At 45.1% G+C, this 17,663-nt stretch overlaps 1 protein-coding gene across 3 annotated transcripts in view; it reads left to right on the forward strand.

Moving 5' to 3' along the window:
* DCLK1 (doublecortin like kinase 1) overlaps nucleotides 1-17,663 on the forward strand; it is a 1,453,755-nt gene that overhangs the window by 62,384 nt on the left and 1,373,708 nt on the right. For all 3 annotated transcript variants that reach the window (XM_069640761.1, XM_069640762.1, XM_069640764.1), the window contains exon 2: nucleotides 990-1,375. In XM_069640761.1, coding sequence (XP_069496862.1) covers nucleotides 1,000-1,375 — 376 coding nt within the window. In that variant the 5' untranslated portion in view covers nucleotides 990-999. The remainder of the gene's footprint in view (nucleotides 1-989; nucleotides 1,376-17,663) is intronic.

The raw sequence follows: 17,663 nt of genomic DNA on the forward strand, positions 1-17,663 counted from the left end.
GGGGCTCTTATGGTCTACCTACTGTGGAATGGCACAAGTACCAACTTCGCAAATCCTGGATCAAATGTGTGATTTCACCAGCTTTCGCTCCCAGTGCTTATCTTTGCACAAGGAGCCTCACTCTGTGTGCAAAGTGCACGCCACCGTGGGATGTGAGCTCCATCCTGCAAGCTGAGGCCTGAGGAAGGATCTGCAGCTAGAGTCCAGAGGTAGCTGTACCACCGCCTGCGTGTCATTGCTCCTCCTGCTGGTCGCCAGGCATTTCCAGTAAAGTCATGTGGCCCCAATGAGTATCAGGACTAGATTCACTTATGCCCCCATTAAAAGTCTGTCTCCAGCTCCAGACCGGTTCTTTTAAGTGCATTGCTTCAGAACTCTTCCTAATGTTGGTTTTCGGATTCTCATTTGCTTATCTTGCATAAGGGATTGAGCACTGATAATGCATGCTTAATAATGCAGATAATGGATGATGATGCCACTGTGAGACAATGCATTTGGGATATTTGGCCTCCAGGAAATGTATATCCGAGTGCTTCTTGACATGTTTGTACTTTGACTCTTGATGCCGTATGCCTCTTGTTTTGATACATCTAAGGCAACTATATTATTAGTAATTCATCCTAATTTGTTTATAAATTGTAAAGAGTTGGACTTCAACTGCACCACTGCACTGCCCATACTTTGTGTATGCATGTCTACATAGTGCCCACATAGTGTGCATATCACAGTAGTGTGTTATTACAGCTGTAGCCATTGGGCAACACCACAGCATCTGACCTTGCCTGGTTTAGTACTCAAACAAAATCCTAAATGTATAAATAAATAAGTTAATACAATGTTAACAATGGATGTTTACCTTTGCCAGGAACTTAAATTGTACCATGCATTGCTGATTATTCCACTGCTCTAGCAAAGGAGGATGTCATTTTAGGAGCACTGTCAATATAGCTCTAGAAAAAATGAAATGTATTTTCTTCTTCCCTCCACAGACCCATCAAGATGTCCTTCGGGAGAGACATGGAGCTGGAACACTTTGACGAGCGCGACAAAGCGCAGCGATACGGCCGAGGCTCACGGGCGAACGGTCTGCCCAGCCCAACTCACAGCGCCCATTGCAGTTTCTACCGAACCCGTACTCTCCAGGCACTCAGTTCAGAGAAAAAAGCCAAGAAAGTCCGCTTCTATCGCAATGGAGACCGGTACTTCAAGGGGATTGTGTATGCCGTATCTGCAGACCGGTACAGGTCTTTCGAAGGTCTATTGGCTGATCTAACCCGAACGCTGTCCGATAACGTAAATCTACCCCAGGGAGTGAGGACGATCTACTCCGTCGACGGCGTTAAAAAGATCACTACTATGGACCAGCTGGTAGAAGGTTGGCAATTTTTTTTATGGTTTATGGATTTGAAAAGAGACAGTTCAAACATATTATCAATGCCCATAACCAGAATGGTGATAGGATAAACAAGCATTGGCAATGCCACATGTTTTAATGTTTGTATATGCATGGGAAAGTCTTTTTTGGCAGCAGTTGTATTAACTGGCCATCGATAGTAGCAGCTGAAAAGTGGTGCAAGTACCTGGGCATATAACAGCAGTGCCTGTCACATGTCTAATACATACACACCAACCAATACTGTTGGCTTTGGCAATGCTTGTTTTTAACAGGACTTCAGTGGAGAACATGCATAGTGCTTATAAAGAGTGGCACAAGGCAAACCTGGTTAAGACATGTTTTATTACACCAATAGCTCGTTTACAGCTCCAATCAAGTCATTAAGCCTCATTACAGGTTTGCTGGTCTGGAATTAACGTGCTAGTAATAACGATTAACAGCATGTTTTCAGATCTGCAAAATCCGAGTTTGCCAGTGGGGCGGCCTGATTTACCTCCAGCCAAGAGCTACAGGTAAATAAGGCATCCAACCGGCAAAAAAGAGCCAGTATTACCGGTGCCGGTAACACCAGCAATCCAGGACTCTATGCAATGGAGATTAACCTACCCTTGCTGGCACTTGTAAACTGCTGGTAATTCCGGCAAATCAGGTGTTGGTAATGGTATTACCGTTGGGTAGCATCCTGCTGGATTTTCCGGCGGGATACCACCAAACGTTTAATGAGGCCCATTAACCCAGAAGACTGCTTTGAAAATAAAACTGGCCGGCACTTCCAGCACAACGTTTGATGCTAAGGCTTCATATAGTTAGCCCAAAGAGATCCCGGGAGGATGTGTTTTGGGCGGTGAGGGGGCAGTAATTGGGTGGGAATGGTCATAGGGATTAGCATGGCGATGTGTGGGCAAATAACCAAACAACACATACAAGCTGTGTGTCCCTCCTTGTATGCCATTTCTCCCTAGCTGTTCTCTAATGCAATGGTTTCTGCTTATAGGTGGTGCTCTAGAATCACCTATTAACTAGAACTAAAAATACATGTCTAAATACTATTTCGCAAATGACAAATGTACTTAGTTTCTTATAATGAACATCATGATATTCGGCCACTCTAGCCATAGCTGCCGAAAAATGTATATGTTATGTGCGCGGTACAAATGCCAAATAAGTAAATAAATAAATAAATAAATAAACAAACAAACAATCCCAGCCAACACTACCGTATCTCAGGACCAGTATTTCATTAATAGAAAATCAATGCTGTCAAAGTGCTGGTGCAGGTGTGTGGGTCAATTCAACAATACAACTCTCACCACCTATTGCTTCAGGACCACCCGGCAACGCTCATAAGGTGCTGAGCCCAATCTGTGGGATCCTTAGCTGATTGCATAGCTCTCAAGGTGTGTCCTCTGAGAATAGGGTGTAATTCACGAATTACGGGGTTTCTGGGTATTCCCTATATAACTCTCAAACTGTGGGCTCCCTCCCTACAGTATATAGCCTTGAATATGTGGGACCTTTGGGTGCACATAGCTTTAGATAAGTACAAACTGTGAGAACAGGATAACGCTTTCAATACAGACGCGACCACTGGGTGATTGCATAGCTCTAATACATGCGACCACTGGGTGATTGCATATCTTCCAATACACGCGACCACTGGGTGATTGCATAGCTTCCAATACACGCGACCACTGGGTGACTGCATATCTTCCAATACACGCGACCACTGGGTGATTGCATAGCTTCCAATACACGCGACCACTGGGTGATTGCATAGCTTCCAATACACGCGACCACTGGGTGACTGCATATCTTCCAATACACGCGACCACTGGGTGATTGCCTAGCTTCCAATACACGCGACCACTGGGTGATTGCATAGCTTCCAATACACGCGACCACTGGGTGATTGTATAGCTTCCAATACACGCGACCACTGGGTGACTGCATATCTTCCAATACACGCGACCACTGGGTGATTGCCTAGCTTCCAATACACGCGACCACTGGGTGATTGCATAGCTTTCAATACACGCGACCACTGGGTGATTGCATAGCTTCCAATACACGCGACCACTGGGTGATTGCATAGCTTCCAAAACACGCGACCACTGGGTGATTGCATAGCTTCCAATACACGCGACCACTGGGTGACTGCATATCTTCCAATACACGCGACCACTGGGTGCTTGCATAGCTTCCAATACACGCGACCACTGGGTGATTGCATAGCTTCCAATACACGCAACCACTGGGTGATTGCATAGCTTCCAATACACGCGACCACTGGGTGATTGCATAGCTTCCAATACACGCGACCACTGGGTGATTGCATAGCTTCCAATACACGCGACCACTGGGTGTTTGCATAGCTCTAAAACGGCATTCTCCCTGTGTACAGCATATCGTACTAAACGATGCAAAATATGTGTGTTTATTTCGCACAGTCATAAACAGATGACACTGCTTCATTTCTGTCCATGTTCAGCAATCTTTAGCTAGTATGGATTGTGACAAATCCTGTTTGCTCCATTCCGCATTAAACAAGCAGCACAACTGGTGCTCAGCGCAATTGCGCAATTCTTAACAAAGGGGCAACCCTCAGATAATCTGAGCCCAGGAGGCCAGCGTGGAGGGTATTGCTTTACTATGTGCACGAGATGGAAGTTGAGGATTATTGGGAGAAGTTTAAGTTAGAAAGGGGGGTTTTCATCTGCTGCCCTCACTAGAAGATTGAGGTTCTTGTCACTGTCCCAAATGAAGCTGCGATTGCAGAGTTATTTTGGAGGTTGTATGTGATCTGGTCGAATTCATTTAATCAAATTCGATTTAATCAATGTTTTTTTATTTTTTTGAGTAGAAATTGCCCCAAATACATGCAGGGGAGACCCACCTCATCCCCCGCAGCCACCCCATAAGCACCACACATTATTTATTACCCTAAACCCAAACCCCACATAACTTTGTTGCAAAATTCGTTGATAAAACGTCAGTGAAGCTGAATTTGATTTATTCTCCAGGGCAGGAACCTACCTATCATTTTTGGGATGGGTCTTATGTCACTGAGCAAATGTTGGACCAGACAGTCTGCGCCAAATTTGATGAGCAATGGTTTGGGGACTCAGACAGGGATGTAGGTTGTGGGGCCAGTAAGAGTCAGACTCATCCAAGCTTAGATCGCCTAATGGCCACTTATGACGAGGTGGGCCTAGTCCTGACTAACTGGGAGCTAGAGATATCTGTATGTCCTGGCATGCGAGTTGATGTGGAGAGGGTCACTCCTGGGCAGGTCAATTACTGTTTTTTACATACATGTAGGACGGTAGTGACAGCAAGTGACTGTTCTATCTGGGCAGATGTGATCTCTCAATTTTACATTTTGATCACTACTTAAAAGATATGAGGATAACAATGTTGGGGCATGCTCAGTCGCGCCAGCCACGGGTTTGAGGCCTTGTTGCGGGTTGTTGTTTTCCATTCTGTCAAATGCGGTGGACAGGACTAATAGGATCAGTGTGGAGAAGCTGCAGTTCTCAGCAAGGACCAGCGCGTCATCCTAGAGCATGCGCAGTGTGGCCTTGGTGCCACATAGGGACAAAAACCTGACAGTCGTCCAGGAGTGAATGGGATTCATTGTAGGACTGGGGCCACTTGATCATGTCACTCCCCATAGTTTGAGCCAGCCAGGTATGTCGTCTAAGGTGCAGAACTTGCCTAAAACTTCACAATACAGTGAGCGTTCTTGGACAAGGGAACAAGGGTGGAATAACTCTGGAGCAGTGCTGAGGATAGGCAGCAGTGGACAATGGCAATGACTAGGCTGCATTGATGACTGCCCTTTGGCAGAAGTATCAGGGGGCACAGGTCCCCAGAATTTTTGGCTAGTATCAGGTGTAGGGGTACCCTTTGAAGTTCCTGTGTTTGGGAGAAATTGAAGTGAGCTGGAGGTGGCGGGGAGGTTGATAGCTAGTTAGCTGGGAATACAAGGCAAGAGCAAGATGAGAACACACGTAACTTGCCTTAATTTCTCAACGTTTTTGGTGAACATTAATGTGAGACTGTTGTAGAGTTCCTGGATTTGGGGACTGATAAAGGCATTCAAGTCAGTATGATGAAAAATTGGCCTATTTTAAAGATTCTGAATAATATGGTTTTGTGGTAGGTTCTTCTGGCCTTTTTAAATGCTTAATTGCAAAGGATATGGACGTCCATTGTTATGTCTGATGCACATGTCAAACTGCACAAACACACGTACATGCGAAGTCTCTCTTAACTTGGTGTGTTTATTCTTTAATGGAGAGTTCCCTCTGTGTGCCAGTCCCGATGCCTTCTTCCAACTGTGTCTCCTAGAATGTGGAATCTCACAGCCGGAAGAACATCATCGGGAACAGAGGTTATGAAGGTTCTAATAACCTTCAACATTATAACATCTCCCTCCCTTAATATTATATATGCACAATAACTATATACAGTAAAAATAAGAAGAAAAGAAAACAAAATACAAAAAAAACACAAGAACAGGAAACTCAAAAAAAAAACACATCAGGTTTAGTTCAGTCAAAGGATACTCGTTGTAACTTCTTCTTTAGACTCGTAATGAATCTAATGCCATGCTGACTGTTCACTAATAATAATATATGAAATCCTTTTTCACACGTGGCACCCTTTTCCTGGGTTCCAACACAGAAGCATCATCGTTCAACATGTTTTCATGGCACATAGATTTATGTGACGTGGACACATCCTTCTTAGGTATATCTCTCCACTTCATCCCATTGGTGTCATCAATTATCTGCTTGACTTTTCCATCAGCCATAACAATGTCATCACATGACCACCTGCTTCCATCCTCTAATGTCACAGATTTATTTGAACAGCTCACAACCTTTTGTGGAGAGCGATATTTGGACTCTCCTTTCATGACTCTTCTGGGCTCCTTCACTCTGATCCAATCTCCTACCTTTACTTTGCTTTCTTTCACATGTTTCCGGCTATCATAATATTTTTTATAATTCTCTTGTTTATCCTTTACTCTCCTTATAACTGCTTCCATGTCTACAGTCTTGTTCTTCTTCAGCGTTAACCAAGCTGGCCTCAGTCTATTAGCGGCTATTCTTCCCCTCATTAACGTGAATGGTTCTTCTTCCGTTGTAGAATGTGGTGTGACTTTATAAGTGGTCAATGCCTCCTTGAGAGTCTCTCTCCAGGGTAAATTGTTTGCCACAGCTAATTGAATGGTATCCTTTATAAAATGATTCATTCTTTCCACCAATCCATTGCCCATGGGATGATATAAAGCTGTGGTCCTGTGTTTAATAGCTCTCTCTTTGAGAAACCTTTGCACATCTATTGACATAAATTGTGCTCCATTATCTGATATTAACTCTTGAGGCTCACCTTCTCTATTAAAGATTTCTTCCAGAAATTTCTTTACTTTCATGGTCGACACTGACTCCACCATAATGCCACATTCTACCCACTTTGAAGTATAATCAACCAACACAATGATTTAAACTTTGTGGGGTTCCAGTATCTCATATGGACCTGATATGTCAATGGCCAACTTTGTCCAAACAGAATTCGGTATCATTATGGGTTGTAATGGTGTGGGTCTGGTAATTTTTCCTTTGTCACTTACTGCACACGCTGAGCATTCTCTTACAATGTTTTCCAGCTCACTCCACATATTCGGCCACCAAAATGTCTCTCTCACTCTCCTTTTTGTTAGGTTTCTCCCAATATGTCCCTCATGTGCTATCTCCATAATCTTCTCCCTTAAACTTGAGGGCAGAACAATGCGATCACCACGGTATAAATAGACTTCATCACAAAACATTTCATCCTTCTTACTCTCCCAGGATGAAACTCCTTCAGCCACATCTTTCCAATCACTCCTTATCGCTTTCCTTAGCTGTTCCTGTTCTATATCCGCCACTATAGCTTCAACCCAATCTTACTTGGTGAAACCAGGATGTATTTGTGCTATGACACTGTCCATTTCTACTTCCTCTTCAATGGTCTCTCCCTTCATCGAGGAACATGGCAAGCGAGAAAAGCAATCAGCAACTCTGTTTGTTCTGCCTGGTGTAAAACTAACGGCAAGATTGTATTGCATTATAATTAAAATCCACCTTCTGATTCGAGGAGACATTAAATGGGCATTCCTAGGATTCAAGATATGTATAAGAGGTTTATGATCTGTCTTGATTTCAATGGGGCTTCCCCATATCAACCCTCTGAAATGTTCCAAAATCCACATCACCGCCAAAGCTTCTTTTTCTATCGTGGAATAATTTTTCTCTGCATCCTTTAGTGTCCTAGAAGCAAAGGCAATCGTACCCACAATTCCATTTTGAATCTGTTCTAATACACCTCCCAGTCCTACGTTGCTTGCATCAACCGATATAATAGACCTAGCTCTGCAGTCAAACATCTTCAAAACCGGAGCTTTGTTTATCAGAATTTTGATTGCTTCTAACTCATTTCTGCATTCAGCTGACCATTCAAACTTTACACCTTTCTTCATCAAACTTCTCATGTGGTTCGTTCTATCGGCATAGTGATCAATAAACTTGGAGTAATACTCAGTTAAACCCAACAAGCTCCTCAATTGATCTTTGTTGGACGGTTCAGGCAGTTTGAGTATCGTGTCCACCAGGACTTCTTTAGGCTTTATTCCATTGGCATCAATACAGTGGTCGAGGTATGTTACCTCACTTTTTTTAATTTTGCATTTTTCAATTTTTAAAGTAAGTCCTTTTTGTTGTAAAATCTGTAAAACTCCAAGAAGTTTGGCATCATGATCTTCTTCTGACATAGCTGATATTAAAATATCATCTTGGAAAAAATAAACTCTGCGTAAACCTTCAAAAAGATGTTGCATCAGTCTTTGAAAAACTGCTGCTGCTGATGCCAATCCGAATGGCATTCTCTTGAAACGGAAAGCACCCAAAGGCGTTATAAACGATGTGAGATGCTTAGATTCCTCCTCCAAAACAACTTGATGATATGCGGAGGATAAATCGAGTGTGGTAAAATATCTAGCAGGTTCCATGGTGGTGAGCATCTCTCGTATGTTTGGCAGGGGATGGCGATCCACCCATATGTTGTTTAGATCTCTTAAGTCGACACACATTCGGATTTCTCCCTCTGGTTTTCTCACTATCACAATGGGGGACAACCATTCAGAGCTTTCTATAGGCTCGATAATGTCTTGAGAACACAATTTTTCCAATTCCTTCTTTAAAGGCTCCTGGGTGCCAACCGGTATATTTCTCACTTTATGTACAATCGGTTTCGCTCCCTTTTTGAGAATAATTTGATGCTTAAAACCTCTGAGCATACCTATCTTGTTGTTGAATATCTCTGGAAAACATCGTACCAAACTGGCAGCTGAATCACAACACTTGTCCATGACACTCAAAATGGGGATGCTCTCTCCTGGATGAATTCTGATCTTCAAGGCTGCTTGCTCCCACCAACCAACTATGGCAAACCCTTCACGGGCCACATACAACTTGCAATAAGTTTGCCTCCCTTCAAAAGTCAACTGGACCCAAACGTAACCCACAATATCAATAGGAGATTTGCCATATCCTGTCGCTCTGACTTTGGTCAGGTGTAAATACTCTAGTTTTTTCTTTAGAATTCTCTGAAATGTGTCTTCGTCTACTATAGTATACGGGGATCCCGTATCAACCATAACTTGTATAGTAATCCCATCAATAGTCATTGGTACCCATGAACCAATTCGCCTTTCTTTGGAAGAGAGGGACAAAATTTGTACTTCCTCCTCAAATTCAGTCGTTACTGCTACCACTTCATCAGAGTCAGGAATCCTTTCCACGGTTCTCACCCCTGAAGCAGTGCCTCTCATATGTTGACAATAAACTCTGTTGCCATTTCCTCGCATAACGCCCCTTCCTCTTCCTCTGCTGGTTCTACACATCTTGCCATAGTGTCCCATCTGACCACATCTGAAACATTCAGCACCAATTGCTGGACAGTCTTTATCAGGATTTGCATGTTTATACCAACCACACCTACTGCAATTGGCTTGAGATCGTGAAAACGCTTCCTTGTTTTGCTTGGAACCCACATTCAAATCGGATCTCACAATCTTTTTCACCATGGCAATCAACACCTCCTCATCTTTACTTGTTTCTTCACACTGTATGGCTTGAATAGAGCCTTTATCTAATAAATCCTGTTTACTTTGTACTTCGATCATACACCTATCCCCCAAATTCAATGGACTGTGCTATTTCCAAAGTTTGTTCCAAAGATGGGTTTTTCGCCTGCCAAAGTTGTTGTTGTATCTTGGGATCAGCGACATGAAGAACAATTTGGTCTCTTAGATATTCATCTGCCAACCCAGTGAAATCACAGGTAGCTATGAGACCCCTCAATGCTGCAACATACATGTCGATAGATTCATTTTTTAATTGCCTTCTGGTAAAAAATCTATATCTTTCCAAAACGACATTAGTTTTGTTCCCAAAATGTTTGCCTAATTTCACTAGCGCAGTGTCATATTTCCTGGACCCAGATGCAGCATCACCAGATCCACCTGCGCCATCACCATTACCAGGCAGGGTTCGAAATATTCTTAAGGCTTCAGCTCCAATACAATTAAGCAAAGTAGCCTCCTTTAAATCGTCGCTAAATTTGGCACCACCAATGCCCCTCATATAGACCTGAAAATTGTCCAGCCATTGCTCCCACGAAGAAACTGGGTTCCCAGGCTGGGCCAAAACATTTTCTGGGGCTGCTATGCTTTGCATGTCGAGATATTGAAAGCCTAACTTTTCCAATGGTAATTATACTTATTGCCACCTTAAAGTGATCATTTCCGTGTTGATTCCCCAATTATATATAAACATCAGCACTGACACTTTTACAGCTTTATTTTCAGTTCAACTGTCTTTGTGCTTTTAGATCTGTGTTTTATTGTCCTTGTTTATTTGTCTCTTGACCTGCGGTTCACTTCCAAATCACACTTCAAGCCTGTATTTGACACTTCTCTCGTTATTGTCCACCAAGATAGAACCTTTAGAACTAGTTTCACATATCAGCTACACATGGATGCAAGACAACTGATAACATCCGGTATTTCTGTGGAACACTGCGCTTAAATGGCTACATTTCATCGCACGTATCACTAGCAACTGTTGTGAGTGCGATTCACTTAGTTTGTTCCTCTGTACATTATTAACATGGTAACTGGGAATGCAAAATGGCCGGACGTAGAGCACGTCGTTAGGTGCTTTACTCTATTGTTTCACTCCCAACGTCACTTACTGCACGTCACGTTCATCGCCATACATGCATGCTGCAGGGTAGCTCGTGCGGAATTCAAATAATGCAGCCAGAAATGCTCTAATATATGTTGAGACTTTTCATTAAATATTAAGCATGGACAGGTTTCTCCACACTGATGTCCGTACCTCCAATCGGACGCGCAGCTTCCAAGTTCCTGGGTTCACGCCGTCTGTAACTGTTTTACATTGTTCGACTCGCAAACTAACGCTCGTCAAGGGAACTCTCCTGTACAGCGTTGAGACGGCTCTCCTCCTCGCCATTTGTTATGTCTGATGCACATGTCAAACTGCACAAACACACGTACATGCGAAGTCTCTCTTAACTTGGTGTGTTTATTCTTTAATGGAGAGTTCCCTCCGTGTGCCAGTCCCGATGCCTTCTTCCAACTGTGTCTCCTAGAATGTGGAATCTCACAGCCGGAAGAACATCATCGGGAACAGAGGTTATGAAGGTTCTAATAACCTTCAACATTATAACATCCATGCCCCGATTACACTTTTGAAATGCAGAAGGTGTGGGCCATACACACATTAACAGGACTTCCACTTGGCAGGAATATCTGGCTTGAGCTAAGCTGTGAAGGGCAGTTTAGAAGGCAGTATCTTTAGATTTGTACTAGGCGGTTTTCAGCTTAGCTCATTGTTTTTGTAGGGATCGATGGCGTCTTTCTACCAGGACCTTGTGTGAAGGCCTGGCTTTCCCTTTTTGTAATTGTGCGCAGGATTCGGCTGATTTGACAATGATGGGATCAGCTCGATTTTCTCCGACCATGTAGTTGCTGGGAGCGCATTTCACCGAGACGGGCTGCTAAATGGCCCGTCTCGGTGAAATGATAAAAAAAACATTTCCAACCTGTTTGGCAGATGGAAAGGCTAAGGTGACACCCACGGCAAACTTCAAAAACAAATCATGACAGTGTCAGAAATGACCCTGCCATGATTTGCGCCTTCCCCGTGCCTGTTTTAAAAGGCGCAGGGGTGCCCCTTCTTTCTGGGTATTTGTGAATTTGGGATGCACTTTAATATGCCCAGAAATACCCCCTTACTTGCGCAAATGCAAAAGTGGGAAAAAGGGCATCTGAAGGATGTGCTCATTAAGATGCCCTTTGTGAACTGGGCTGATACTTTTTTAGGCACAAGTGAGGAGATACGCTCACGCATCTCCCCATTTGCGCCCAAAAGAGTTGTGACAATCTGCCCCACTGTGTATAAATGTGAATGGTGTTGATAAGAAAAGGTAAAAGAATGCAGTACATTCCATTTGAGAAAAGCCTGGCACCTTGATGTCAAAAAGGTTATTATCAAGGGTTTGTGCCGTGCTGTGCCATGTCTTGTGTGAAGGCATCATGAAGCAAGACACAGACAAATGTTTTCGAATTAAATCTGTACAATGTGTACAGATACCAAAACACTGACTGAGGCAGGGGCCAAAGAGCAGCAACTTTTGCCTGATGCTCATAATTTTTTAACACAACACAGACTGAAGTTTTTAAAGATTCTGTTCTTCACTTCTACTCGTTTCGCAGCCTACAGCTAGCTAAATCTCCCTATCAGAAAGTCTAACTATCCCTCATTTTATTCTTTCCTAATTGGCGCTGGTGTGCCGCCTATCTAAGATAGGGGATAGCAAAGAGGACCGACCCTAAACTAACTCACTACTTTCCTATCCGAAATAAACTTTAACATTGCAACAAAACTGTTGGGGGAGTATTATTCTCTTATTTTTGTTTCTCCCTCGTTAGAGTACTAGAATCTGTAGCTAGGTCTGCTGGTTAAATGTTAAAAATTATTTTTCAACCCAGGCTCTCGCTCAATCAGGGAGTCCTGGGGGTTCAGAGAATCAGCCTGAACACTTGTAATCGTCTACCGGTTTCAGTGGATTAAGCCTTAGTCTGGCTGCTTTCTTCAGGACCGGAACCCAGCCCTCAGGTTGGGTTCCCCTAAAAACAGAGGAATATCAAATCTCCTCCTGTGCATAAATCAATCAGCGTTTGTCTTCTTTTCTTTCAGCCCTGCAATGGGAGAAATAAAATAAGGGACATCATTGTGTCGAACCCCCTCTATTGGCTCTCATTCAGAATTCAAAATTCTGGTTTTGCTCAATATTCTTTGTTACTGTCTGTCGTAGTCCAGGAGGTTTTCAGGGAACCTGGGACCAATACTTCCAGTATCTCCTTGTAATTAGAGAGCAATAAGGGATATTTATACTCATAAAACTTCAACAGTGCATATGCTATCATTCAGTGTGATCTCTTCTTTTATCACACTGCCATCTGTTTTACTTTAGCCATACCCGTGGCTTTTAATGCGCCACTCGGAGTTGTTTCTTAAGTATATTTCTTCTGTTCTTTACAATCCTGCAGGGCAAAAAACACCCACTGGTTAATATATATTTGTCTTTTTTTCTCTTTTCAATCTTTTGGCAGGTATTTATCTAGCTCCAACATTCTAAATGCCTCCAGCATTCAAAACCGATAGTATATACGAAATATGTGATGTAGGCTTGTTCGAATTTTACAATAAGGTTTATTTTAAACCTCTTAGGTATGTCACCATTCACGGGTGGCTACTGACCTGCTATTTTTTGTTCGTGGTGTTGTTACATTCACGTTCCACTCAAGCTTAACATCTATTACAAATAGTATTGTGCTACTAGCTTAGGGAGTTTCAAGACTCCAAATTGCATTTTGGGCTCTCCAATACCGTAAATACACAACTTTCTACTCAACAAATGTATTAGTCTTACGCCCACTTCTCCGAATGCATCAGTGTTCCCTTTCCAGCGTATGTTCCCTGATGACTGCTGCGTCCCTTTCTCATAGCTAGAAGCGTAGCGCTTGTCACGTGATACGTAAACCAATGTCACGTGCTACGGTTACTGTTCTCTTCCGCCATCTTAGATTGGGAACTCTTCATGCCTTAAACTTTTTCTGCACATGTCTTCAAAAATAAGTGGAAATCTTACACTCTGTACATTACTTATATTTATCAACTATATGGTACAGAGACTCTTCTCCTCGTGGATTCTCTTTATCATTCTACACTTGTATGTAAGAATATTCAATGATGTGCCCCTCATGTCGCAAAATAGCTCATTCAGTGTTGCACCCAATATTGTTGACCTATATATAGTGTGATATAGGGCCTCATTACACGTTGTGCGGTAAAATCCGCAAATTACCGGCATGGCGCCCTTAACGTGTCCGCCCTCGTAGGAGTGCGCTAATAGCGTACCATTACGAGTACGCGGACACGAGCTTTGCGCCATGCCGGTAATGACCCTCCAGCCTTGCCGCTAATCTCCCCCAAAAGTCACTTACCGTCTTCCACGACAGTGCAGATAGCAACTCCGCCTTGACACATCGTGCAAATAGTGGCCACCGCTAAACGCGGTGACCGTTAAATACCGGAACCGGAAATAGCATCATCGCACAGGAACGGGAAAGAGCACGGCGGCCATCTTTAAAAACACAATCCATTGCCATCCACTGCCCCCTGGACCTGTTCGTGTTACCTGCTTGAGACCCATTGCTACACTGTTATCATGCCTAAGGCACTAAAAAAAACAACAGACCGCCAGCGAAAGGAGAAGTTCTCCACTGAGGAATTAGTGATGCTGACTCAGACCTTAGCGGACAATGCAGAAGTGGTCTTCGCAAATGACATGCGGCGGGAGACCCTCCGAAAGAAGAAAGCAATCTGGGCCGAAGTGGCAACAAAAGTGATTGCTGTAGGCACCAGCACGCGCACTGTACGCGAGTGCAGAAAACGATGGGACGACCTGAGACTCCGCATCAGGATGATCCTGGCCGAGAACCACAAGACTGCCACCGCTGGAGGATCAAGGTCACCGATCAAGCTGAAGGAGTGGGAGGAGACATGTGCAAACCTCATCAGGGTAGAATGTATTGAGGGAGTCGGGAGGATGGAGCACGGCGTGCCAGACACTTCTGATGGAGGTAAGTGCACTGATGCAAGCATGCAATGTGAATGTACAAGTCCCCACAAATAGCAGCCCTGGATCACTGCATGGATGGCCCGGCATCCACACATGCATCCCACCCTGCGCATGTCAGCGCCAGACCCCAACACACAGACATGCATACATCAACAGAGCCAAGTGCCACACACAACACTGCATGGATGAGGCACTGAAATGACACCTCACCTGCTTCCTCCACAATGAAGTTCAAACAGCCCCAAATGAATTCATGATGTAGCCTGCATTGAGTACATGCGACCATAACCAATGACATCCCCCTTCTTGTTCCCGGCAGGGTCGCATACAGGCAGCGAGGGAGCATCCCAGGCACCCCCTGTGCAAAAGAAGAAAAGGCCACAGCCCAGCGAGGACGCACCAACAACATCAGGTGGAAAAAGGCCAAGGCCCCTATTGCAGCGTCCAAAACAACTCCTGCGCGCCACTGCCTGTGCCTCACAAAACCCTACTGCCGCGCCTCTGGAGAACAACCCCCCTGCCCCAAATCACCGCCACCGATGGTCCACCCTCAGCTGCTGCCAGTTTGGCAGGGGAGGCGGCAACCATTGCCCCATTGTCCGACGTGGATGAGCCCACAGAACTCAATCTGCCTATGCACACCCCAAGCCCTGCTGTAACCCCCGAGCAATCACCCCTACACACACCTTGCTCACACGTCACCGTTCACGAGTCCATGGAGGCCTTCAGTAGCCCCCCAGAGGCGGCATCTGCACACCAGCCAGCATCAGGATGCGCAGCAGACACACCACCACAGGCCGCCACTGCCCTTGACCTGGCCAGCGTCATCCAGCGCCAGCAGGCTCTCACAGACCTCGTAGGTCAACATGTGGAGGAGGTTGCCCGTCTCAGGGCTGACCTCGGGGAGACATCCAGGCACTCCAGGGAGGGAATGGACTCGTGCACAGACAGGCTGTGTGGGGAGCTGATACGCATCCGGGAGGTGCTAACACGCATCGCAGATGCAATGGAGCGCCAATTTCCACCAGGACAGTCTGCCACCTCTTCGACCACCAGTTCGCGGCAGACAAGCCCAATCAGACGCTCTACACGTACCACCAGGCGCACCTCCAGCCAGCCCCCAAATGCTGGCCCTGGCAATGAACAATAGGGCGTGAATGTCCATTGACCTCTGTGCATGCCTGGACACATACAGTGTTGGAGACTCATGAGGGACAGTTGTGGGGGGTGGGGTGAAGGGTGTGATGGGACAGTTGTGGGGGGTTAAGGGTGGCGGGATGGTTGGGGACTTGCACATTTTTCTGTTTCTGTTCATTAATACACTGTTGTTTGAGCAAAACACAGACCTTGACTCCTTCATTGTGTATGATCAATTTATTGACGCCAAGGTCCATTGTGAGCTAACAAACAGACACCAGTGCATCACCAGCCATATACAGGTGACAGTATGACTATATGTTACTCAGAATATTTGGTTGATCAAATGCTGTCTCACAGCACGTCCCTCCTGGCCATCCCCTCTTGCATGACCTGCATCCCCTTCACCTCCATCCTCATCCCCGTCATCATCCTCATCAGGTGCCTCCATTTCAACGTCAGGGGGCAGTGGCACATTCCGTCTCATACACATATTGTGCAGCATGACACATGCTGTGGTGATCTTTGCAACCTTCTCATGGCCATACAGGAGGGCGCCACCAGACCTGCTAATGCACCTAAACCTTGACTTCAGAAGTCCAAAAGTCTGCTCGATGACGAGGCGGGTACGGGTATGTGCATGATTGTATTCTTCTTCGTGCCTGTTCTGTGGGTTCCGTACAGGTGTGAGGAGCCACCTCTTCAGGGGATAGCCGGCATCACCTACATGGGGGGAGGAATGGGTTCCTGTTACTTTTTGACACATGTGTGGCCTGTTCATGTCACATACTTTGGCCTATCATTGTGATTCATGTACACATTCAACTGCATCAATGAATATGGTCTGTGTGACTGCTTTGTGCAAAGGTGAGCGCAAGCATGCAAGTAGACATGCCCCATTGATGCCTCCAACAGTGACTGCCATGTCCTGGGTGAGGCCAGGTCATTAGTGTCCCTGTGGGCAGGCACATTTGGTACCACACTGGTGGTGTACTGTCCTTCCGACATTGCTGTTGCCATGCTGAGAGGCAACACTTCAGTGGTGCCATGGGTTTGTGGTGCATTGCCATAGCTAGGGGGTATACCTTTGCATGCATCCAAGGGCACAATGCATTTTTGATGTTGTGCTGTAGGAATGCTGCATGACTATGTTGGCGGCATGGATGACATTTGTGTATTTCGTGGCGGGATTGTCGTGCACTTTGGATGAGGATTGATGTTTGATGTCACCAGATTTGGGTTGTCAGCTGTGTCGTGTGGCATATACTTGCATGTCCGTTCATCCCAAGTACGTTGCTGCCCTCACAGATGCCCATTAGCGTACATCTGTATGTGCATTTGGGCGACGGACTACAGGCTATTTATTTATTTATCTACCCCCCCAATGCACACCCAGTTGGAGTATCTATCTACCCCCCAATGCACACCCAGTTGGAGTATCTATCTCCCCCCCCAATGCACACCCAGTTGGAGTATCTATCTATCCCCCCCCAATCACACTGCCATGTGCTTGGCATGGAACTCACCAAGTAGCCACGCACGTTGTCCCATTTGTCGCTCCATGTAGCGGGGGATAGTTGAGTTCCGCAGGACCATGGAATCATGGGTAGATCCTGGGAATCGGGCACAGCAATGTGTGATTATCTTCTTTGCGTCACATACCATTTGGACATTGATGGAGTGGAATTGCTTCCTGTTTCGGTAGACTACTTCATTGTGATGTGGGACGACCAATTCCACATGTGTACAGTCGATGGCCCCAATGCAACTTGGGATGCCTGCCAGTGAATAGAAGCCAACTTTGGTGTTTTCAATCTCCTGGGCAGTCCGTGGCATGGATATGTGTTCGGGT

This window comes from Ambystoma mexicanum, chromosome 7q (genome assembly GCF_040938575.1).
Source record: "Ambystoma mexicanum isolate Mex_15411 chromosome 7q, UKY_AmexF1_1, whole genome shotgun sequence".
Taxonomy (NCBI): Eukaryota; Metazoa; Chordata; class Amphibia; order Caudata; family Ambystomatidae; genus Ambystoma; species Ambystoma mexicanum.